The 25,667-nt window shown below is 46.1% G+C and overlaps 3 protein-coding genes across 4 annotated transcripts in view; 2 read left to right on the top strand and 1 right to left on the bottom strand.

Moving 5' to 3' along the window:
* Window positions 1-2,890, top strand: part of LOC311227768 (uncharacterized protein C17orf114) — a 42,314-nt gene extending 39,424 nt beyond the window's left edge. Inside the window, exon 3 of the mRNA XM_084313555.1 lies at window positions 160-2,890. Coding sequence (XP_084169681.1) covers window positions 160-335 — 176 coding nt within the window. The 3' untranslated portion in view covers window positions 336-2,890. The remainder of the gene's footprint in view (window positions 1-159) is intronic.
* Window positions 2,891-2,939: 49 nt separating this feature from the next.
* Window positions 2,940-24,952, bottom strand: mettl3 (methyltransferase like 3). The gene is made up of 11 exons (XM_084311694.1): window positions 24,763-24,952; window positions 24,146-24,339; window positions 21,388-21,855; window positions 19,967-20,142; window positions 19,305-19,521; window positions 17,193-17,380; window positions 5,838-5,876; window positions 5,616-5,724; window positions 5,412-5,477; window positions 3,969-4,081; window positions 2,940-3,409 (listed from the first exon to the last, which is right to left on the bottom strand). The coding sequence occupies exons 1-11, from the start codon at window positions 24,863-24,865 to the stop codon at window positions 3,295-3,297; spliced, it is 1,788 nt and encodes a 595-aa protein (XP_084167820.1). The 5' UTR covers window positions 24,866-24,952; the 3' UTR covers window positions 2,940-3,294.
* Window positions 24,953-25,471: 519 nt separating this feature from the next.
* The window catches only part of ttc5 (tetratricopeptide repeat domain 5), a 41,699-nt gene continuing 41,503 nt past the window's right edge, over window positions 25,472-25,667 (top strand). For both annotated transcript variants that reach the window (XM_084312737.1, XM_084312736.1), the window contains exon 1: window positions 25,472-25,541. In XM_084312737.1, coding sequence (XP_084168863.1) covers window positions 25,479-25,541 — 63 coding nt within the window. In that variant the 5' untranslated portion in view covers window positions 25,472-25,478. The remainder of the gene's footprint in view (window positions 25,542-25,667) is intronic.

The raw sequence follows: 25,667 nt of genomic DNA, 5'->3' as shown, positions 1-25,667 counted from the left end.
TGGTATTAGAGGTACATTTGTGGTTTATTCAGTACGCGTGCACGTACGCGAGATAGTGCAGAAGGCGAAGCCAAGCATCGCCCCTAACTAACAGAACTTGGTTATAGTCATAACCTAACGTTAACCCTCCAGCCTCTCTCTCTCTCTTCACTCCCGCAGTGCCGATCGAGGAGATGAAGCCGCGGCTGTCCTCCACAGTGTCCTGGGGCAGCAGCGACGGGGAGGGACCCGGCAGCCTGAGCCGCGGCTCGCAGGTCTACTTCTCCACCAAGGCCCGGCTCTCCTTCCGACACCAGCTGGACAGCAACATCAACGCAGTGGACGCCACGTATTGAGGGGAGGGAGGGAGGGGCCTTCGCCCCACCTTCCTGTGGGCTTCAAGGAGCGTGGTGGGGGGAGGATGGACTCCACTGATCGAAGTTGTGGTACAGCCGCCTGCAGCCGCGTAGAAGCCTGGTGTACAACCATGGAAGCCTGGTGGGACTCAAGCTACCGTGTCTACCGCCATCACGCCCCCCCCCCCCCAGTTTGCAGTTGTTCAGTCTCAATTACGATGGGTTATGTCTTATGTGTCCCCGCACCACCACCATCACCCAACTGCTCAAACCACAATTCTTCCGTCCGTCCGTCCTATACAAAGACCCATTGCCCTCCATCTTTGACCAGCCCTACTAAGACTGAGACTGGGTCACCTATCTCAGTGTATTAACCCTTTCACTGCGACAACACAGAAGGTTAACCCTTTCACTGCCACACGACAGCCGGCGACCGTCGGTTGTGTGATAGTAAAGGGTTAACCTTCTGTCGTGTGGCAGTGAAAGGGTTAAAGATCTTCCTCGCAAGGATAATCCAACCCCAAACAGGCCACAAGAGGGACACACTGCAGTGTGGATACCAGTGTGCTGTGGTGAGAGGTCAAACTAGAGACTTGTTTACAGTGTCATTACCAACAAGTGCATTACTTAAATGTTGCTTTTTGGAGGGTGTGGCTATTTTTCTACTGTTTTATTTTAATTTTTCTGTTGGCTATTTTTATGTATGAATTAAACATTTTAAGTTACTGAGTTGATTTGATCATGTATAACACTACAAATATACAAAACTGTTCCAGTAATGTCATACAAGTCGACGGACATCACTACAGAATACACACGCTACTGTGTACAATACAAATACACCATAGGAAATGCTTTGCCTTTTCATAAGAATGACATACTGCATAGACAACACAAGTCACATTGTTACACTAGGGATGGGCATTTGGAATATTAAAAAAAATCTGTTAATTGGTTAACTGAACTACCCATAAAAACTAAAAGGTGTTCAGCAAACCAAATCCAAATGGTTCAATTTATTGAACATCAGTAGGCTGAACCAGTGCAGTTGATACAAACAAAACCATCAGCTGTAGTAGAATACCTACGTCATTTCAAATAAGTTTAACCTGGTCCATGCCATGCCCATCCCTAATTGAAACGCTGACCTTCAGCTTTTGCCTTTTTGTTACTTGTCCGTCATTAAGGACGCATCACTGAATCCCCCAGGATACATCCAGGTCAGGATCATAGTAGAACTCTTCTGTCACAATGTGTCCTTTAGGCTTTTAATGACTTTCCGTGTGACCTGTTCGCTGTCCACGTCACGTCAGACTGTGTGCACGCAGACTACATCACCGGGGCAGAAAGGGACGTAAGCCTGGTCAGAACAACGGGGCAGACTACAATATATTAGCATTTGTTAGCCATGCTAGCGATCTAAACAATCCATGCCTAAGCTAGATATGTAAAAGGTGTAAGAATCACACTCACAGCCATGCTGATTTGGCAAAATGACATCCAGCCGTTTTCGTTTGAAACAACTCTTAGTAAGGGGAGTGTCATGGTTTCTTCATAGAGCCCCATGTATTCTTTTATGCAGCAGCCCGTGCAGGCACGCAGGGCGCCTAAATATTAAAGGCAATCAACTTGTGTCTAGCCACGCCCAACTTGCGTCTAGCCACGCCCCCGCGGAGCTCTGTCGCGGCAGCATTATGTAGCAGTAATCCCCCCTCTTTTGACATCGACAACTAGCTCAACTGGTAGCGCTGCCTTGCTGTGGATCCTGCGGTCCGTTGGTGACAAGTTCAATTCCCTTCATTTTTTTTTTTTTTTTAAACGTGCATTCTTTCGCCGGTTAAGTTTAGGCATGTTAACTTTAAACATTGTTTCGGAGTTGGTTATGGTTAGGCATTGTTTCGGAGTTGGTTAAGGTTAGAAGGGTTAAGGAGCTGGTTAAGGTTAGTTTGTCTTAGAGAATGGCAATATTTTTTAACGTGCATTCTTTCGCCGGTTAAGTTTAGGCATGTTAACTTTAAGCATTGTTTCGGAGTTGGTTAAGGTTAGGCATTGTTTCGGAGTTGGTTAAGGTTAGAAGGGTTAAGTTTAGGCGCTGTTAAGGAGCTGGTTAAGGTTAGAGTTTGTCTTAGAGAATGGCAATAGACAGCCTATTTCCGCGGTCAAATGGGCGTAGTGGCCAATCAGAGAAACACTAAACAAGTTGGTTGCCTAAAATATTCACGCGTCCGGGGCAACTTAGTCACGTGACTCAGTTGGTATTGCTGATTGGCTCGAACACGGTATGTATACAGCGAACAGGTCTACTCTTTTTTATTTCTTTTTTTACAAACTATTATGTTAATTTCAAAGATCGAATGGATTGTATGGATCACGTACGACATCGAGCGAATGGCTGGTTTTGTATGTCGAACAGATTCTGAATGTAAAGGAATGTTTCCAAATGACACGGAAGAAACTTGACTGACAATCTGAAACGACAATGTTTGTGTTTGGATGCAAGCTCGGTTATCAACTGTTTGAACGTCCAAGTATGTCAAAGACATCATATCTCTACTAACAAAATAATAACACAAAATAATTGAATAAAAAATGGCTCCTGTGGTTTTATTAAAGGTTTCTCACCACAAAATATCAGGAATGACACCATGCAAGACTGTTGAAAACTCCATAGAAAAGACACATAAGAAATCCCAACTAGTAATTCACATTATTTCATTATGTATAGAATCAGTCAATTCTGAATCATAGTCAATTCTGAATCATGATCTGACACAGACTGAGTATCTTATAAATCTTTTCTTTTTACATTTTTTTTATTGAAAAATGGATCTGACCGATACAAAAACCAAAAGACGAAGAAACAAACAAACAAAAAAAAGAAAAGGCAGTCTGTAGTTCGATGGCAGGTCTCCTGGCTGGTCGCCTCTGGGCAGAGCTGTCGCAGCGTTTGCTGACGACATCACTGCATGCTCTTGGGTTTGGAAATTACCCCATCGGGGTAGCATTTCTTGAAGCGTGACACAACGTCGGGATCCAAGAGGTGAATGCCATCGAGCTGATTGCCAAGAGTTACCCTGGGGGAGGGGGAGGGAGAGAGAGAGAGAGGAGAGAGGCTGGTGGGTGAGGCTGGTAACAATATGACAAAAATGCAGAGGAGGTATCCGGTCGATGTCACTGCACACATACCAGGGTATCTGCAGGTTTCAAGTTAAATATAAGACTTTTTAATAGCATTTAGAGCAAAATTGTATACCAATTTCACGACCATACTAGCAAAAAACAAACAAAACAAAAAACATGTAGCGACACTGGTGGCTGCACTTGCGTGCCAATTTCAATTCTCTCACGTTCTATACAAGCTCTCGCCAGACGCACCAAGCTTTAAAAAAAATTATAATAATTTATACCTGTGCAAATTACATTTAAGACTTTGTAATACCTTTTAAGGTTTTAAATTGAGAATTATGCATTGAATACTCTGCAGATACCCAGCATACATAATAGAAAATGGCATTTCGACAACAGAAGGCCTACAGGACGACACGCCATGTCCCAGCATTTTGTAGAAAGCGTGTGAAATCGAAATACGCAGTAGCGTTATCAGGCCCCATGTAATCATCCACAGACACTGACCAGTTGGGCTGGACGTTGTGGGGGCGACCGAACAGCTCGATTTTCCTGGTTCCGGGCGACAGTCTCTCTATCATGCCGTAGATCTCGTCCGGCTTGTGGCTGGTGGAGCGCACCTGAGGCGGGGCGGATGACGGGTGGAGGGGAGGGAGGAACAGAAGCGACGAGACTGGGTTAGTTGTGAGGTCTCCAGTAAGGTTACGTTTAAAAGGAACACGCCAACCTTTTGGGAAATCTGCTTATTTGCCATCTACCCCGGGGTTAGACAAGCAGATACATACCCTTTTCTTCTCTGTGCATGCAGTAGGAGTAGGAAGACCCGCACTGTTAGCCTAGCTTAGTGTCATTCAAGTACCGGTAGGTTAGTCCAGCTAGCCTAGTTCCCAACAGTCATGAAATATACTCCAAATACAACTCCAAAACTTTCCTTTAAACATGTTGTGACCTGTGTATTTACCATGTGGAGAAATAAAAATGTTAAATTAGTCATTTTCGTTTTCTAAGCAGATTTTTTTTTGCCGAATCACTGCTGCCTGGGCGCAGTGATTTCACGCATCACCTGAAAAGCCCTGATGATATCCACTTCACTCAATGAAAGCGCCTTTCCTGGTAAACAGAGCTTTTCTCTACTGCATGCACAGAGAAGAAAAGGGTATGCATCTGCTTGTCTAACTCCGGGATAGAAGGCAAATTAGCTAATTTCCCAAAAAGTTGGTGTGTTCCTATAAGGTTGGTTTATAAACAACTTTTTCGGTGAAAATTTTCACAAGTTCTGACTTTGCAGCTCTGCCGAAAGGTGGCTTCGGTGAGACGGGTTTTAGATGGCATGGAACAAGATGTTTATAGGTCACCAAACTGGTTTTTCTTCCAGACCCTTAGGTCTTGTTCAGACTGCCAGCCCCAAATCAGTTTTCTTTGGCACTCAGACTGTATCCAGATTGATTTGAACACATGAAATGCATTTGATCCAAATCACATTTGGAGGTGTTTTGAAAATGCGATTACAAATCGGATTTCTACAGATGTCCCTTAGTCCGGACACTCTGGCCGCTAAAAGTCGGATTTCAAAGAGTGTTTGGTGCCATTTGCAAGGCGACACACAATTACAACGTCAAATCCAGAGTGACGGAAGTGCATCAAAGCGGCAGAGCGGTAAGGACATGGAGGACAATACAAGGTACCGTCTGTGGATATAGGCAGATATAAAGTGTCTCTAGTCTAAATCGCTCCATTTGTCGTGCTTCCGCGTAGGAAAGACGAGTCACCATACCAGCATAATGTAGTTAGTTACCGACGCCTACGTCGTTACCACAGCGACCCGTGCAGACAGGTTGGTGACGTCCGGACACACAAATCACATCTGATCATTTGTAAAACAACAGTGCGGACGGTCCGTCTTAAAAAGATCCGATTTGAGAAACACAAACGTGATATCAGACCACTGACCTCAGCCACGATGACATCACAGTCCAATCCCCTGTTGAATCCCTGAGGGGTTCCCTTCACACCCACCTGGAGAAAACACACACACATGAATGCACATCAAGAGTGATTACCTACCAGACAGACAGACAGGGGGCCTATGGGAAGACACACAGTAGATCATGTATAAAAAACTGTGAGTGAGTGAGACAAACAGGAGACACCTACCAGACAGTGCTCCTTTCCGTGGTTGAGCCAGTGACCGGTCCTCCCCGTACGGATGATCCTCTGAAGCTGATTGGTCTTCACCCAGATGATCTCGTCGACGCGGTCATAGCTGAGAGAGACGGAGAGACAAACGCACCCAAAAGAGAGACAGTTGACACCTCAAGACGAGTGAACGAATGAACAAACGAATCCCATTACAATGAGAGCAAAGACGAGGCTTACCCCCAAAGACTGAGACATTCTCTGCCCAGCTCCATGGCCCTGTGGGAAGAGAGGGACTCACGTTGAGATTCAAGAAACATTGGATGTTGATCATTGGAACATTAGTGGAAAAACAATGTCTATTTGAATGATATCTGTTAATTATAAATATCTATCCAATATGTATTTTTCGAAATGGTGAAGGGTAAATGGACTGCATTTATATAGCGCTTTACAATTTGTTCCTCACACATTCACACACACCGACGACAGACGCGACCATGCAAGGTGCCGACCTCCTCATCGGGAGCAGTTAGGGGTTAAGTGTCTTGCTCAAGGACTGCCCGGGAGGAGTGGGAATCGAACAGGGAACCTCTGGATTACCAGACGACTGCTTTACCTCCCGAGCCACTGTCGCCGGAATGGGCCAAATGTCCAGTACATTTTCCTACTCTTGTATACAGTGGTGGAATATATCTTTACTTGGCGTTACCAATAAACTATATTACTGTCAGATAGATTTTTAAAAGGATAATAGCAATGTTTTTTTTGTATTTTTTCTTTTACTTTTATTTATAGCATTTTCAGCTTTTTCTGGCCACGCAGGACCGATAGAGGGAGAGAGGGAGAACGGGAGGAGAGGTAGGGAGGACATGCGGCAAATGGTCACTGGGACTGGGAAACGAACCTGGGACGACCGCTTCGCGACTCAGCACGCTATGTGGTGTGCTACTGGAGCGCCCCAGGATAATAGCAATGTTAACCATAGCAAATACTTGGTTTTCCAAGATTATAACCAACATATATTGTCATATGAAGAAAACATTAAATATCTATAGTATATAGTATTTTATCAATAGGCCTACAGTATAAATATAATACAGTGCTGGAGCCTGGTGTACAGGACAGAACCAGATGATGTTTGATAACCTAAAGGAGCTCGAGCTGATGTTTGATAACCTAAAGGAGCTCCAGCTGATGTTTGATAACCTAAAGGAGCTCGAGCGGATGATGTTTGATAACCTAAAGGAGCTCTAGTCTAGCTGATTATGTTTGATAACCTAAAGGAGCTCGAGCGGATGATGTTTGATTGATTAGGGTGGGAATCACCAGTTTCATCACGATACGATACGATATCGATTCTTTGGACAACAATACGATATTATCCGATATCAATCACACAGTCTGCCACGATACGATTCGATTCAGGTGCCTGCGATCGATATGAGACAATATTATATGCCCATTTAACACAATCAGTAACATTTAAATCAACAACAAAAAAAGGCAATGGAAATATCATTTGACATTTTTATTTTTGAGCTCTTCCAGACATTTAAATGAAATACAATCTATTGTTTTTAATACAAATAGACCTCCTGTTCACTGTTTTTGGTTCGTTTTTCTTTTTTTTCTCGATATTAATATCCTATTCACTGTCACATAGATGTATTTTGGCTGGAAAAGGCATATTGGGAGTAGTCAGGGGGCCAATCCTGAAAAGTGCTTCCGTTAACACTTTTGCTGCCACAGGGAGGCCTATGGAATTGTCAATCAGCAGTCAAGAAAGCTGACTTCATTACTGCCTACGCCCATAGTCAAAATCTGCAGCTCCTGGCTCTAACTGAGACCTGGATAACCCCCAATAACTCATCAACACCTGCAGCATTATCTACAAACTATAACTTCACTCACACACCTCGACCTTCCAGGCGGGGTGGAGGCACTGGCCTCATGACATCTCCTTCATGGACTACAAACTTAACACCCCTCCCAGCACTGTCACTCTCCTCTTTTGAATATCATGCAGTATCTGTCTCTAATCCTTTCAATCTCACCATTGTTACACTCTACCGCCCTCCAGGTCCGCTCGATCACTTCACAGATGAGCTGGACATGCTTCTAAGCTCCTTACCGGAAGATGGTACCCCTCTCCTTCTATTGGGCGACTTCAACCTGCCTGACTCATCTCAGTCAGTCATAGTAGTCTCCCTCCTACAATCATTTGACCTGACTCCCACTGCCATGCCTCCCACCCACAAAGCAGGCAACTCCTTGGATCTCATATTTTCCCGTAACTCCAGCATCATTAACACCACGGTAACTCCCCTACATGTATCTGACCATTCCTTCATATCCTTCTCACTAACTCTCATGCTTAACCGAAAGGTCTTCACCCCAACTCAAACCGTCTCACTCAGACGCAACCTGCCCTCCCTATCCCCCTCCACCCTCTCCTCTGACATACTATCCACTCTACCTTTGAGTGACACCTTCTCTGCTCTCTCCACAGAGATGGCAACCTCCACCCTCCTCTCAGCCCTTGCAACCTCCTTCGACAAGCTCTGTCCCCTCGTTGAGAAACCTGCCCGCCGTTCCCCACCCAGTCCATGGCTGACAGATCCAGTGAGAGAACAAAGACAGGTCCTGAGAGCAGCTGAAAGGAAGTATAGAAAGTCACGCCTCACTGCTGACATCGACACATATCACAACCTCTTGTTAACATTCTCCAAAACCATTACTAATGCCAAAGCTTCTTTCTTTCACCATAGGATCGAGGCCTCTGCCAAGAATCTTCGCAAACTGCATGCTACCATGTCCTCCCTCCTCACTCCCCCCCCACCCCCCCCTCCCTCATCTTTCTCTGCCGAAGACTTTGCGATCTTCTTTGAGGAAAAAGTGGAGAACATCCGCAGCTCCTTCTCCCAACCCCCACCCATTCCAAATGCTGAATCGAGAACCTCATCCTTCACTCTGTCATCTTTCTCTCCCATTACAGAAGCCGAGACCCTGACACTGGTAACGTCGAACCGTCCGACTACATGCCAGCTGGACCGGCTACCTTCCCCACTCCTCCAGTCCATAGCACCAGACATCCTCCCATTCCTAACTGCAACCATCAACTCCTCACTCAACTCGGGGGTGGTCCCCACCTCCCTAAAACAAGCCAGAGTCACGCCCCTCATAAAAAAACCATCCCTGAACCCTACCGTCATAGGCAACTACCGTCCTGTCTCTCTTCTCTCCTTCCTTTCTAAAACACTTGAACGTGCTGTATCCAACCAACTTACTGCTTATCTCTTACAGAATGACCTCCTAGACCCTAATCAGTCAGGCTTCAGGACTGGTCACTCCACAGAGACAGCCCTCATTGCGGTCACAGAGGCACTTCACTTAGCAAAAGCGAAAGGCCTCTCCGCTGTCCTGATTCTCCTAGATCTATCTGCAGCCTTCGACACAGTCAACCACCAGATCCTCCTCGCGGCCCTCGCAGGAATGGGAGTGGCTGGCTCTGCGCTGACATGGTTGTCATCATACCTCAATGACCGCTCCTACCAAGTGTCATGGAGAGGGACCCTGTCGGCCACTCGCCCCCTGCGGACGGGTGTCCCCCAGGGCTCGGTTTTAGGACCCCTTCTCTTCTCCCTCTACACTAAATCACTGGGTAACATTATCACGTCTCATGGCTTCTCCTACCACTGTTATGCCGACGATACTCAACTCTTCCTCTCCTTCCCTCCCTCAGATATCCACGTCTCTGAGCGGATCTCGGCCTGTCTGTCCGACATCTCCGCCTGGATGACGACCAACCACCTCAAACTGAACCTAAGCAAAACAGAATTGCTCCACCTGCCGGCCAAATCCTCCCCCCTGACCGACCTTTCCATCACAGTCGAGAATGCAGCTGTGACCGCGTCCCCGACCGCCAAGAACCTTGGTGTTGTCCTCGACGACCAGTTGAACTTCTCTGCTCACATCGCAGCGACAACCAGAACCTGCCGATTCCTCCTGAGCAACGTCAGAAGGATACGCCCCTTCCTGACAAAAGAAGCCACCCAACTCCTCGTCCAATCAACAGTCATCTCCCGCCTCGACTACTGCAACGCACTGCTCGCTGGCCTCCCGGCCACTGCCACTAAGCCTCTTCAACTCATTCAGAACGCAGCGGCCCGCCTGATCTCAAACCTACCGAAGTCGGCCCATGTCACCCCACTTCTTAGGGACCTGCACTGGCTCCCCATTGCTGCACGAATCCGCTTCAAGGCCCTCGACCTAGCATACCGTGCGGCAAAGGGAACTGCTCCCGCCTACCTCCGGTCAATGGTCTCTAACTACACACCCTCAAGACCCCTACGCTCTGCATCTTCTGGCCGCCTCAGACCTACTCCTATCCAAGCTCCGGGAGGGTCATCAAAGAGAAGTCGCCTATTCTCAGTCCTTGCCCCACAATGGTGGAATGAACTACCCACCCCAGTTAGGACAGCCGAAACACGTCCAATCTTTCGCCGTCGACTAAAGACGCACTTCTTCAACCATTATCTGAATTAAAAAAATAAAAATAAAAATCTAACCCTAACTAACCGTACTGTCATGCACTTGTCCTAATAAACTAACCTACACTGTAGCACTCAACACTTTGATGAACATTGTTACTCAGCTGATAGAGTTGTGCTCTTCCTGATGGCTTGTCGTACAGAACTTGTAAGTCGCTTTGGATAAAAGCGTCAGCTAAATGACTAAATGTAAATGTAAAATGTAAATGTTTGGGTAGAAGCTGTCAACATATTTTTTTGGTAAGAGGGGACCTATGTAAGATGTTCTAGGGTGGTTGACAAGTTTGAAAAATTATTTTGTGACTTTTAGAGGACATTTCAGGCCAATTTTTCAGATTGCCTGGCCGAAATGACATGCCCACAATAAATATAGAATATCTCCCCAATCACAAGGGCCATATAGATAATCCTGGTATCAAAAGAAAGGTGACAGCAGTGGGATGGCTGCAGCAGTGTCAGAATGTAAATGGATGTTACTGTGTCAGAGAAAATAGAGCTAGACCATTGAAAAAAAGTCCAAAATTCAATTTCCGCCTAAAAGAAAACATGTTTTTAGAGTGAATATCAGCTTGGAAACATGAGATAGTAGCCCAAATAATTTAGGAATCATGACTCCAATGTATGCTAGGTACTTTTGCCAAGTTAGAGCACAGTAATTTGATACAGTGCAATACTACACAGGTTATGTCCAAGCGGAAATCTAAATGATTCTCAAAGTGACCTTTCGTGCTAATGCTTGACTTTTTTTTTGATTTATCCACTTTTTCTCCTTTTTTCTGTTTTTCTCCCATCCCAATTTAGTCATGCCAATTCCCCCCTCCCCTGTCTTGATTGTTGCTCGCATGTGCCGCCCACTGGTCGGTCGTAGGGAGGGTTGAAAAATCTATCACATGTCCCCTCCGATACATGCAGAGTCAGCCAGCCACTTCTTTTCACCTGCCAGCGCGGACTCTCATTAGCGAGGTGTAACGTGTGGGAGGCTCACACTACCCTCGACATCTCCTGTCCTTGCTGTGCAGGCGCCCTGACCGACCTGTAGGAGTCGCTGTTTACAACGACCAGATTACCACCCATCGACTCCCCTCCCACTGACTCTGCCAATTGAGTCAGTATGACGGCCGGACCAAGCCGGAGGCAACGCTGACAGCCGGTGACGAGCGCTTAGACCGCTGCGCCACCCAGCCGCCCCGCTTTTTTACTTTTTAATGTTGTATTTTGACAATACACTTGGATATCATGATAAGACAAATATTTGTGTGGATTACTGAGGATCATCTTCACAGTAATAATATAACCATTGTATGTATACAAAATATTACATTAAACATAAATAAAAACTAAAACAATAAAATGTATCCAGTGTTAGGGTCGGAAGGAACCAGAGCAACTCAGGGGTTAGGCATGTTCAAGCCAACAGGTGTGTTTATTTGGAAGAGGGAGGGACATTTATGGGACGTGTATGGTGCAACTGGAATTCTGGATATGAAATGTGTCCCTGACCATGTGTATGAGTGCAAAGCGTGTGTAGTGCATATTGTGTGCAGAATGGGAATGTTGGAAGTGTTGTTAGTGTGCGTGTAGGCTATGGCGTGAGACAAGGTGTAGTCAAGGCAGCATGGGGCACTAGAATCCTGGTGTCTATGAGGATGAGGACAGGCCCAGGAATCCAATGGGGCACAGGAGACACTTGAGGAGAAAAGAGACACAAGGTCAGAATGGCACAACAACTGGATGCATAGCAAGGTAATAAACTTGGTAAGTCTAGAATCTCAGGTACATACCGTTAGGACCTAGAAGGCTCTTCAGACTCAAGGTTTGCTGGTTACAGACTGCGATCTGTACGCCCCTGTGCCCTCAGTGCACGTGCTGATGTGGAGGGAGGGCTGAGCATCGCACACTGAAGATCTCGTTGTTGATGTGCTTTTTTCTGGCGGCCGCACCACAACATCCAGATCAAGATCGGTTTCTTCACCGTTAGTCTCTTGAATGACATTGGGGTTCATGCACCACGCTGCATGAGCACATCCACACGCCCCACTGCAATACAGTCCTCTTCTGCAACAGAGACACTGTCTGGTACTGCACTGACTTCCACTTTCCTTGCATCCACACACTGTCAGCTGTACGCATGTGGATTGTATAGGTTCCTTGGTAAGAAGCATGGGGACCAGCATACCATTCATCATCTGCCAACCACAATTGGTGAGGGCAGTTGTGGATGTGTCACTAGTGACTGTTTCCAAACCCTCGTTTGGTAGTGGGCCCTCTTGAGGTGCATTGACAATGCATCTTCTGTTTGTGGTAATGTATCAACATTTGCTTTAAGTTTTCAAAAGAGAGTGCAGCAAACTTCTTGTATCGAGTTGCTGGTTGACTTAAGGTCATAGAGCTTACATATGAACTGTTCTGCCAAGGATAGGGAAGTGGTACTTGGTACTTCATCCTCACCAAAGTTGTGGAGAAGATGCGGGTACTGCTGGAACACTTTCCATGCTGTCCTTTTTCCAATTCTGGTGAACTAGCTCGTAGTATCACATCCAGTGATGGCATGAAATGCCAACAGACCATCGAGCATCTCATTTGGTAGTGTGATTTGATGGACTTTGATGTAGCGTGGTTTGTTAGTTGTTCCTGCTTTCATCCAAACTTCTTGGCTTAGTTGGTTTGCAAATACAAGTAGTAGCAGCAACACATCTGTGTCTCTGCACTGAATGATGAGCCTCTGAAACCCTTTCGTTGTTGCATTAGCTGCATGTAGTAGTATGTGTGTATCCGTTTCTTCATGTGTAGCTTGTAGGGGAGATACATCAATCCCAGCTGCTGACGTGACTTTTTCAGGATCCTCAAACCCTCCACTGATAACAATTCCCTCATCATAAAGCTGCACATGATCCTCAAGTTCCGTTGATAGGAAATGGGTAAGGTTGGCTTTGTTTTCATCCATTTCAATGAAGCTATTCCAGTTAGCAGGTAGCTTTACATCTCTACTCACAATTGTGCGAACCTTTCGCTGAGTAGTGCTGTGTTTTGTTCTTGTTAAACTCTTGATGGAGTTTTTTTTGGTACAGATCAAACACTATATCCACTCTGGTGACGTTCCCATGTAGATTAGATGCCACTCTCTGTGTGAACACATCTGCATATTCCCCGAAGGTTGATGCATTTTGAGGTTTTCCCATGGCTCTTACTAAGGCTATTCCATCAATGATGGTGCATGTTCTCATAACAGATGGACTGAGCTCTGTTTCCTTTGCACCAGCTTGTAGTATGGTGGCTAAGTCAGCTTTGTTTGTAGGCCTGAGCACTGAATCTGTTGTGGCAAGTGACAGGGGGACTGCACAGTTCTTTTTGGAGAATCTCATCCATGTTGACCTCTCTGCCACTCTCCATGGATACAATGATGCGGCAAAATATATCCCTGTCAGGCTTCACACACTTGGATCTGAGTTGTTCAAGCTTGGCATCTGTGCTGTATAGGCTTGAGAATGTTTTCGGTTTTCTCTTGGTGAGACTGGCGTGGAAGTCTGTGTTCGTTGTGCCCAGTCGGTTTCTCACCAACTCAGTGATTGTTTTTTTGCCAGACTCTGCAGCATGTGTAAGGTCATTCAGTATCTCTTCTGAGGCAACATCACCAGTTGTCAGGGACACTAAATCATACATATGCGCTTGTTGGAAGACGTTGTATCTCTGGAACTGATCAACAAGTTGAATGACATCGTGATTATCCCTCTTGATTCTTGATTGAAGGCAGTCTTTGTGTGTCTCCTCATCATCGTGTCAGTCCAAACAGGGATCTGGTATCCTCTGCCAAGGATGCACGTTCATTATAGGTGATGGACCAACGATTTCTTGCTGGATCATTTCTAGTGATGCCTATCAATCCTCCAGCAACCTTTCCCGTTTTATTGATGTGTTCAAGGCGAAGGCCGAAAGGCACCTTGTTGAAGCTGTGTTTGGTCTCCTTGGCTACAAAATCAACATCTAGGAAGCCCTGGTAGACATCTGGTGCTGTCTGTGCCTGCTGTTCCATGTCTGCTATGAACACAGCACCCCATCTTGTGTAATGGATGTGATCATACGCAGCAAACCAAGGCATCATGCTCTTGACGGCTGACATGTACAGGTTCCAATCACCACATCTCAGTGCCCGGGTGAGCGCAAGGAGAATAGACACAAGGTCCATGTACTGTCTCCAGAAGGTAAAGGTTGGCTTGTCTTCATTGGCCTTGTCAAACTGTACAAGGAGATCTTGAATCTCCCCAACTTTCAGCACAAGTTCCTCATAGCATGCTGAAGCTGCTTCCATTTCTCCACTTCCTACCACCCATTAGTTTGAAGTGTATAACTCTTCTGCTTCACTGACATTGCTGCTGTATCACAACCCACAGCACCCCATGTGGTAGGCTATGATATTGTTTTACCATTGGTTGATTTTTTTTTAATCAATAGTTAAGATCATACTTTCACATGATATATTAAGGGATAATATTACAAAATTGTTAGAAATTACAGAGCAAATTGTCACTAATTTGGCAGCATTGTGAAAAATTCCGATTTTACCACTTACAATGATAGAATGATTAAATGACCAAAAAAATCATTTTCAAAGATGTCAACATAGCTAGGCCATATGTCAAGGGGTTAAACATGAATACTGGATAGGTTGACAGCTTCTACCCAAAAGCGATTACTTAAGTTGCAATATCAGTGTTGGCCCCCTGACTAGAGTCCAAAGGTGAAGTACCGGCCAGATCCTGTTAGTGGGGCTATCCCGAGAATGCACCCTCCTTCCCAGTCCCCACTTCTCTCTGCCTATGGCTCTGGGTTAGCTTGTTAGCTTACGCTAACGTAACGTTATCTTCGATCTTTTGCGCGACGTGGGCATAATGGAGTGGCGAGGATTGCAAAGCAGGTTAGATGCATTGGACCCGTTGCGGAATAAAACAGCAGGGACATGTTTTGGGTCACAGAATAGGCACACTAGTGACGCTCTAGTGACGCTAGACGCTACTGCTGTGTGCTGTTGATCCGAGCCGAGCAAATACGACACATGGGATTTTCAAAATAAGAGTAGCGCAATATGAATCGATCTTTTTACGTTGCATCGATCCTATTTGATTATTGATAATAGATCGATATATCGATCTGGATCGATGTATCGATCTGGATCGATGTATCGTCCCACCCCTATAAATTAGTACACTCATTTGAGTAGTGGAAAAGGGGTAGGATTAAATAAGTGTATACTTATTCCTACTCCTTTTCGAACATGTAAATTGAGTTATGTTTTGCTTTTGTTTATATATATTTTTTCCATTTAATTTCTTGAGATCAATGATTTGTTTTGATATTGTTTGTATTTATTTACATGTTCGAAATAAAGATTTCAAATCAAATCAAATCAATAACCTAAAGGAGCTCTAGTTCGGCTGCCACCGGACCAACATCCACTGAAACCTGTTCAGCTGGTGGGAATATCATGCTTCACACCCCTTGTAGTCTGAGCGTGAGGGAGAGAGAGAGCGAGACAGAGAGAGATTTCTAGCGCTGCTAATCAGCCCCCTTGGCAGGTATCCAACCACCATTTGGAAATACTTTTCTGTTGTCAAACTCAGTTTGGCTGTTCAAACAGAGAGGACGGTTAATGAATTGTTGGAATCGACCGTCCATGGCAGCGGGGGACAGAAACGCGATGAGGACGCGACGGTAGCCCCAACACCGTCACGGAAGAAGTCGCTGCGCTGTTTATTTTGGTAGGGTGTCGAGGAACAACACGTCCTTGTCTCATTAATCTAACCCTAATCCTCACTTAGTATCAGACAGACGGACAACATGGATAACTCCCCAGGGAGCTCTGCAGGTGGGGGGGGGGGACCACGAACGGGACATCCTGAACCTGCGCGGTCACGTGTCACAAGAGGACGGACGGGACACTAATCGCTGGACAATATGGCATACATTTTGTATCATGATGTATTTGTAATGTTGATGTATTTTGAACAATGATATATTAGATTTTCTTGTAATTCCATCTAAAAGATGTTTCAGGAGCATCCACTTCTTGCCACAACCATGCAATTACAACCGTATTTATCTTTGAAGCATTTGGGCAACACCTACATCACATATGGAATGTGTAATGTCTTTGCAACTTGGGAATTCTAGGGAGCACCTCTAGCAAATTACTGTTAATAAGCAATTAAAGTCTGCAGTCGAAGCTAATGGTCAATAATTCTCTGTGTATCCTGACCGCAGAAATGGGTCTATTTAAACCTGAGCACAAGTTATCATTTCTACCTGTAGTGTATGTAGTGTAGTGTATGTACAGGGTATGTGCAGCTTTCAATAAATTCAATGTAAGACTTTTTAAGACCAATTTCGCGAAAATAATAATAATAATAATAAGAAGAAGAAAAGAATAATAAAATAAAACGCGTAGCGACACTGAACTGGCTGCTGCCGATTTAAATTCTAGCACGTTCTATACAAGTGGGGGAGGAAATGTCCAATGTCTAATGTCTATTGTCTTTCGTGTTGTTTTTATTTTTTACTTGGTATTTTGTATTTATTAGTTAAGTTTTGATTTGTAAGTATTTATTATTTCTTATTATCTTGTCATTATTATTGTTATTGTTGATGAAAAACTTCAATAAAAAAAAGATTATATATTTAATATTATTTCATCTCCTGACAGCCCCCCAAAGAACGTTATACCTGTGCAAATAAAACACAAGACTTTTTAATACATTTTCAGGCCTACAATTTTGAATTTAAGACTTTTTAATACCCTGCAGATACCCTGTAATAAGCGATTAAAATCTGCAGTCAAAGCTAATGGTCAACAACTCTCCGCTTGTTAATGGTAATTAGCTAATGGTATCCGGACCGTAGAAACTATGTGAATGTATCAAACCACAAGTTATCATTTCTACCTGTATATATATCGCCTGCCTCTATCAAACGATATCCTCTAGGCCCAAAGCTACAACACAAAGCCTTTGACACGGAGAGCCAAAGGCTATATGGAGGTATGTCTGGCTACCTGCCGGTGACCCAGAGGAAGAGGAAGCCATCGTCCTGGATGAGGGGGATGTTGAGCTTCCTCATCTCATCGTCCGTCAGCGTGCCGTATGGCAGCTCCATGTGGATGTCCCAGGGCGGGTCAGCCATCACCACGGCAAACTTGCCCAGGATGGAGACGTCCAGGTAGCGGATGTCACAGCAGATCCACTGGGACGAATGGAAACGAGACACACACGAAAATAATTAGAAACAGGGTTCCCACAGACATTGCAAAATGAAATTCAAGGACTTTCATGTACTTTTCCAATCACTATTTTTCTTATTTTAAAAGAGCATTTAAAAGGATACAATTCACTTTTAAAATGCTGTTTTTTTTTATTTATTTTTTTTATCCACTTTTTCTCCTCCATTTTTCTATTTTTTCTCCCATCCCAATTTAGCCGTGCCAATTCTCCCCTCCTCTGTCTTGATCGTTGCTCGCATGTGCCCCCCACTGGCCGGTCGTAGGGAGGATAGAAGCCCATCACATGTCCCCTCTGATACACGTGGATGCAGCCAGTCACTTCTTTTCACCTGCCAGCGCGGACTCTGATTGGCGAGGAGTAACGTGTAGGAGGCTCACACTGCCCCCGCCATTTTCCTGTCTTTGCTGTGCAGGCGCCCTGATCGACCTGTAGGAGTCACTGTTTACAACGTCCAGATTACCACCCATCGACTCCCCTCCCGCTAACTCTGCCAATTGAGTCAGTATGACGGCCGGCCCAAGCCGGAGGCAACGCTGACAGCCGGATTCGATACCGGTGTCTCTTGCGTTGGTGACGAGCGCAATGTCCGCTACGCCACCCAAATGCTGTTTTTTTATTGAAAACATTTATCTGATCCAATATTTATGGCTTTAAACCAATTTCCGACAATTAGTTACACTTTAGATATAAAAAAAACTATATTTCTTGATTCAGAACAATTTTATCATGGATGAACAAAACTTTCAATGCAAATGGTTGATTTGAATTTCAAGGACTTTTTAAGCACCTTGTTAAAAAGTGGGCTGTTTAAGGAATTCCAGGCCTTGACTTTTTTTGGTAAAGAAAATCAAGCACTTTAAGCACTTCAATAACCTTGTGCGAACCCTGTAGAAAGGTAGCGAAGTCGGGCGGGCTGGGTAGCGTAGAGGACTAAGCACTCGCCTACCACCGCACAGACTCTGGGTTCGAATCCGCTGTCAGCGGGAGGTTGAGAGTATGAATAAAGCTTTCCCCTTCCCTCAGTAACTACTATTGAAGTGCCAGACAAGGCCTAACTGAGCTCCCGGGAGTGAATGTGTGTAACTGGGCGAGTTTTTGAAAAAGAGCATCACCCACATTCCATGTTGGGGGATCTCCCTTTGAACGGCCCATCTAAGGTTTCTCTCCTCCACATCGCCTGTGGTGCTTTTTTCCTATTGCTAGGTTTTTAGTGCGTTTTTCCTTATCTGTCGCATATTTGGATTTCATGGTGGATTTTTTTTCTTGATTTATTGTGATGTTTCTTCTTGACTTGTTTAAAGAAGACTTGTAAAGCCCATAGGGGCATTACCTTGTGATTTCGGGCTTTACAAATACATTTTATTTGACATATGTACTGTGCACAGTCATGTATGTACAGAGTTGTATGTACAGTGATACAGGTATAAAGACACTATGGTAGAAAGTCGTACTGGCCAGCAGTGTAACTAGTAAGAGTAGGTAAGGGATATGTACAGATATAGATATAGTATCTACAGATATGTAAAAAGGATTATATGCAGGTATGTACAGACACTGACAGATGTGGATAGATATATATACGGTAAGAATACATATATATATGGTATATACAGCATTATTGTAAAATGGTGCATTTATATAGCGCTTTTATCCAAAGTGCTTAACAATTAGTTCCTCACATTTGACCCATTCACACACCGATGGCGGAGGCGACCATGCAAAGTGCCGACCTGCCCACCGGGAGCAGTTAGGGGTTAAGTGTCTTGCTCAAGGACACTTCGACACGCTGCCTGGGAGGAGCGGGAATCGAACCGGGAACCTCCGGATTGACTGCTCTACCTCCCGAGCCACATGCTATCATACAGAGTCGTCTCACTCCGTCTGACCTGCGAGGGGAACAGCTTGCCCACGTTGCTGTCGGCGTCGTCGCCCTGGTGCAGGCCCACCTCCGCGCCCCCCGCCTGAGGTCCCAGCAGCCCCCCGTCCATCTCCGGCGGGCTGTCGATCTCGTAGTGGACGTATTTGCAGGTGTCCATGTGGAAACAGGTGTTGAGGAAGGAACAGTCGCCCAGGCTCTCGTCCGTGTGCTTGTTGATGATGCGCCTGAGTGAGACGCGGGGAGAGAGAGAGATGAGAGAGAGATGAGATATGAGGAGAGAGAGATGAGATGAGAGAGAGAGATATGAGGGAGACGAGAGAGAGAGATGTGTCAGGTATCAGGAACGATGTGAAAACGTTGGATTTCTCCCAATGCAGAAAAGTGTATGGTGTTATAATAGGGAATCTGCAGCTTTCAACAAGTACAATTCAAGACCTTATAAGACCTTTTTAATACCACTCAGAGCAAAATTGAATAACCAATTTCACAACCATAGTAGCAAAAATAACACATAGCGACACTGAGCTCCCGGTAGCCCCACAAAACATTTAAGACCTGTGCAAATTCAATTTAAGACTTTTTAATACCTTTTAAGTATTATGAATTTAAGACTTTTTATTAATACCCCGTAGATAACCTGACCAACGCATAAACATAAGTACCACTGACCGGAAATGCAGCTTGGTGCACGGCTGAGGCATGTCCCCAGAACGCACGCACTCCTCTTTGGTCCCGTGGTCGCAGAACTCCTGCACCTGGGCTCGGCCGCGGGACCGGAACTTCTCCACGATGGACTGCTCCTTGGCCGTGCTGGTGTTTAGCAGCTCCAGGATCTCTCTGCTCACCTACACACACACACAGGCGCACAGAAAACATTGGCCCCCGATGACCCAGACGGAGTGCATAAAAGGGTGGTTCCTACATAGGCGGCACGGTGGTGTAAGTGGTTAACACTGTGTCGCCTCACAGCTAGAAGGGCCTGGGTTCGATTCCCGATTGCCTGGCCCTGGGGGGTATCTCCTGCCTGGCCCTGGGGGGTATCTCCTGGCCCTGGGGGGTATCTCCTGCCCTGGGGGGTATCTCCTGGCCCTGGGGGGTATCTCCTGCCTGGCCCTGGGGGGTATCTCCTGCCTGGCCCTGGGGGGTATCTCCTGCCTGGCCCTGGGGGGTATCTCCTGCCTGGCATCTCCTGCCCTGGGGGGTATCTCCTGCCTGGCCCTGGGGGGTAACTCCTGCCCAGGGGGGTATCTCCTGGCCCTGGGGGGTATCTCCTGCCTGGCCCTGGGGGGTATCTCCTGCCTGGCCCTGGGGGGTATCTCCTGCCCAGGGGGGTATCTCCTGCCCTGGGGGGTATCTCCTGCCCTGGGGGGTATCTCCTGGCCCTGGGGGGTATCTCCTGCCTGGCCCTGGGGGGTATCTCCTGCCTGGCCCTGGGGGGTATCTCCTGCCCTGGGGGGTATCTCCTGCCCTGGGGGGTATCTCCTGCCCAGGGGGGTATCTCCTGCCCTGGGGGGTATCTCCTGCCCTGGGGGGTATCTCCTGGCCCTGGGGGGTATCTCCTGCCCTGGGGGGTATCTCCTGCCCAGGGGGGTATCTCCTGCCCTGGGGGGTATCTCCTGCCCTGGGGGGTATCTCCTGCCTGGCCCTGGGGGGTATCTCCTGCCCAGGGGGGTATCTCCTGCCTGGCCCTGGGGGGTATCTCCTGCCTGGCCCTGGGGGGTATCTCCTGCCCTGGGGGGTATCTCCTGGCCCTGGGGGGTGGCCCTGGGGGGTATCTCCTGGCCCTGGGGGGTATCTCCTGCCCTGGGGGGTATCTCCTGCCCTGGGGGGTATCTCCTGCGCCTTTCTGAGTGGAGTTTGCATGTTCTCCCCTCATGCTTCCCAATAAAATAAACCCAATGGAAAAACATGCAGAACAGATCGCTAACGCTGTCGCGTCCTTGACGAAGATGGACAGGAGCTCTTGGATTGGTCCCTTGGGGGGGGTCAAGTGCAGGGACATTTAATCATTTAATCGGCAACCCAATGTGTGTGTGTGTTCCGATCCTCTCCCTCTCCCTCCTCCCCTCTCCCTCCTCCCCTCTCCCCACCTTCTTGCACTGTTGCTCCTTGGTGGACTGCTGACTCAGCAGGCTCTCGATCTCCATGTCCAGGTGAGACGACTGGCCCTTGTTGGCCCGGCCCTTCTTATCGGCCCCGCCCCCTGGGCACCCGGCCTTCCAGTCCGACGAGCCAGTCAGCTGCGAGGTGGTGGCCAGTGCCAGGGAGATGGAGGAGGTGTGCGGGGGAGAAGGGGGGAGAGGGGGGGCAGGGGAGGAGCCGGGCACCCGCTTGTGGTGGAGCTGGTCCTCCGCTTTCCTCTTGACCCCCGCCCTCTGGGCGCCGCCCACGGACCCGATCATGGCCCACAGTTTTGTGTGATCCACCGATATGACCAGAGTGGAGGGAGGCGCGGAGGACGAGGAGGCCAGGGAGGGCTGTCGGACCTCGATCAGCTCCTGAGCGGAGAACTTGAGCAGGAGACTCTGGATGCAGCCGTGAGTGACGGGTGCTTCGGCCTGCGGGAGTAGAAGTTGTGTGTTGATTCAGGTTGAGAGAGAATAGATTCCCATGAATAGGGTAGGACTAGTGTAAACACACTAGTACGGTACATGTTTGTCACTCACTTGTTAATGGACCTATCTCAAGGATCAAGAAGGCAGGGCTTGAGATAGGTCAATTCGAAACAATGCAATTTTAGACAATCAATAAACTAAATATTGACTTTAAAAATATATATTTCATGATGCTAACCATGTCGATTTTACATAATGGGCCATTGAAAATGTGCCATATATTCCACAATGCAAAATGTAAAATGCTAAGAATGAATAATTAAGAGACAGACTGGTAGCAACTCTGTTGCTTGTCCTGTGTGCATGCGCTGGGACAAGCAACACAGAGCGGTCAAACTAGTAACTACAGAATTGCATTTATATATCCATTATAATGAAAACGCAAGAGTTACATAGCCTGGATGCAAATTACTCATTTGCAACTTAACACTTTAACTGCCAGAAGACGAGTTTAGGCGTCCTTCCCCGCCATGCTCAAGTTGCCGAAGACGCCGTAACTCGTCTTTGATATCAATATTTCAAAAATCTGTAATCGGATTCATATTTCCCATCCGCTGGCCTGAGACCTACCAAAAAGCCCCACTGAACCCTCTAGCGGTTCAAGAGCGCCATCTGGTGGCCGATCGGCGCAATCGCCAAACAGGAAGTTACTTGGACGATGTGCTGTTCACCCATATTACTTCCGGGCACTCGGTATAGGTTCCGGCACTCTAGCTCGTCACAATACATAGCGATCCGTTGCCAATAACTCGATAAACAACATGATTTGGACGTATATACTATTATACAAGCTGGAAATGGACCGGATATTTTTACATCCCATAATGGAAAACTGTCTACCCCACGCTGATCGCCCAACGGCACGAGGAAGATACTAGGGCTGGGCGATATAGCCAAAAACGTTATCGCGATAAAAATATAAAATTATTTTCATATAACTCGATATCGATAATTATCGTCGATATAATGTCTGTCAAGTTTAATTAACTTATTATGCCCGGCGCCGATGGACTTGTTTTTCTGCTGCGAATGTCTCGAGTTGATGTCGTCATCAGTCCGCGCACGTTAGCAGTTAGCCAGAGCGAGACAATCCCATGACAATGTACTAGTAAATATCCCTAAAATACTCTGTTCCGCCCCAATAAATTGCAACAACGTCCACCGTATACCACGCACTACTATAACCGTGGCATCAGAATTCACGCCACATACATACTCTGCACGTAAATATATAAAATCGCGCCGTGCAAGCTAATTATCCTAGCCATGCATGTATCCAAATGTCCTAAATATCCCTAAAATACTCTGTTCCGCCAGAATACATTGCAACGACTTCCACCGTATACCACACACTACTATAACCGTGGCATCAGAATTCACGTCACACGCATACACGGCACGTAAATATATAACATAGAGCTGTGCAAGCTAATTATCCTAGCGCCAGCCTTGAGTCCTAAACCAAAACAGTGGCGCATCTGGAGCTGTGGTGCGTAAGCACGTCACGTCATCACGTAACGTTGGTTGTGGTTAGTGAGTGTGTTGAGCCGAGGCTGAGCGGAGCCAAACTTGGAAAATCGATATATCGAAACTTTGCGACCACGTTTCATGTTTATTTCGAGGAAATAATTTATCGCGATATTTATCGTTATCGTCCAGCCCTAGAAGATATGGTAAGATTCAGCGTTATTTTTCAATGTGTTCGATACTAACTGCTATGATGAACATTTGACCCACATTAGATGAATGGTATAACGCTGCCCACGGAATTATAAACGCCCCCTCGCCCATCCGGTCAACATCAGATGACGTGTAGTAACTTCCAGAAGTCCGTCCAGTTGGATTTTTTTATATCACGCCGATTGCTATCAAACTGTATTTGATCATCAATATAATGCATTTGGGGCTATAAATCACGTTCTGGAGAAAGCTGCAGAAAGAGATGAAAACATACTTATACTTTAGATCATATTTTAGTATGAATATGTGAATGAAAAAGTTTAACGTTCATACACCCTGAACAATACATATAGGACATTGAATGGGCCCTAATAATGGCAATTTAGCAATAGAATTTAAAAAAATTATAGCCCTGCAAAGAAGGGGAACTTCTCCATAGACAAATAGAGCTGGCAACCTATGGTATATCATGAATTTAGCCTTAGGCAATCAAAGTGTTAAACAATAAAGAAGTCCATTTGTGCCTGGATAGATAGAGAAACAAGGGACTCACAATGGTGAGGTCGTCTGTGATAGCTAGAGAGTCGGTCGGCACTGAAAGACTCAGGTCCGACAGGTATCCCAGTAACCTCTTCTCCAGCTCGGGGTCCGGCGGGCGTTCTGTCTCCTCCTGGGGGGGGATCTGGAGAGGGGGAGCCGGGCTGTCACTCCTAGCCGCTGCTCCCTCTGTGCTGCCTCCTCCCACCTCTGAGGAGAGGAGAGGAGAGGAGAGGAGAGGAGAGGGGGAGAGAGAGAGAGAGAGAGGAGAGATGATTGATTTGATTGAAAACTTTATCAAAAGATTGCAGAATGGGTACATTACAGTACAGCTCAATACACACAATTGTTAAGGGGATGCAGACCAGAGAAAGACTTTCGTCTTGTTTACATCAGGGTCCCCCATTTTCAATTCATCATAACACATACACTGCGGGTAATGCGTGCTGAACTACAAAAAAAGCGTTGTGTGTGCCAACGTGAGAGAGAGATCAATAAAGTTCTAGTAATTAATCTACTCATCAGAGTGAGCGCATCGTGTTATCTGGCCCCAAACACCGAAAATGAAGACTGTTGTTTGATTAGTGTTTATTATAGGTGCTGCTTGCTGTGTTTCCCCAATCCCGCCCTTACCAGCGGCTAGCTGCGCGGGGTCTTTCCGTCGTCGCTGCAGTCTCTCCCGCAGGGAATCCAGCTGCTTCTTGTGTGCTTGGATGTTGCTCCATGTATCCGACATGATTGGATTGCCGTTAACAATGCAAACAGCAATATATAAATGTGCGTCTGGCAACTAAAAGTTGCAAACAGTCCGCTACCAGCAACAGTATTGTGTGTTGCCTAATAGTGTCGGAGGATCAGCAACATCAGCTAAAGGTTCCGCGGGGATGGAGGAAGGAAATAATATACTCTCCGGGGTTGTCATTGTTATATATTGTTATCATTAGTACGTCTGCCTATATTAAAACTTACATTTTCGTGGACGTAAATATTTAAGCAAAATAACATTATCGTTAAAATAATTTTGTTGGAAGGAACCAACAAGAGGACCCTTTAATAACAGAGACTGGCGGTTGTATTTTCGAGAAGGACAGGTTCCCGCTTCCGCCGGATGAGCTTTTTTCTGCTCAAATTGATCCAAAGTAAAGGTTTGCGCTATCTGATCAATAAATAATATAGTTGTATTCAGATACAGCATTACTATTATTATAATTTTTTTAATGCCATTGCCTCTCAACATACAGGGCTCAGCTGTCAGATAACTGACTTGGTTCTACAGTCCAGCAGGTGTCGCTGCTGCAGCCTCTCTTCTTCTTGTGCTGCTCAAAGCAAAAGCTCTGGAAAGTGGAAAGATGGCGGAAGTGGACAAGGATGGGGAGCCTGCGACAGACAAAGATGAGCTACAAATTCTAAAGGTATTGTTTTCCCGAATCATTCCACAAAACGTTGACATTATTTGAGTATTGTCTTTTGTCGTGATCTTTTCTTTGGCATGTAAACATGATGTAAACAAGACAAACGTCTTTCTCTGGTCTGCATCC

This window comes from Notolepis coatsorum, assembly GCF_963971535.1.
Source record: "Notolepis coatsorum genome assembly, chromosome: 4".
Classification (NCBI taxonomy): domain Eukaryota; kingdom Metazoa; phylum Chordata; class Actinopteri; order Aulopiformes; family Paralepididae; genus Notolepis; species Notolepis coatsorum.
The sequence above is the reverse complement of the archived record's forward strand: the minus strand, read 5'-3'. Positions and strand labels throughout refer to the sequence as shown.

Coding starts and splice junctions, on each gene's coding strand:
- mettl3 (XM_084311694.1), bottom strand. CDS start 24,865: ATGTCGGATACATGGAGCAACATCCAAGCACACAAGAAGCAGCTGGAT. Junction 21,856..24,145: donor TCACAGACGACCTCACCATT/GTGAGTCCCTTG, acceptor CTACTCCCGCAG/GCCGAAGCACCCGTCACTCA. Junction 3,410..3,968: donor CACAACGTCCAGCCCAACTG/GTCAGTGTCTGT, acceptor CCCCTCCCCCAG/GGTAACTCTTGGCAATCAGC.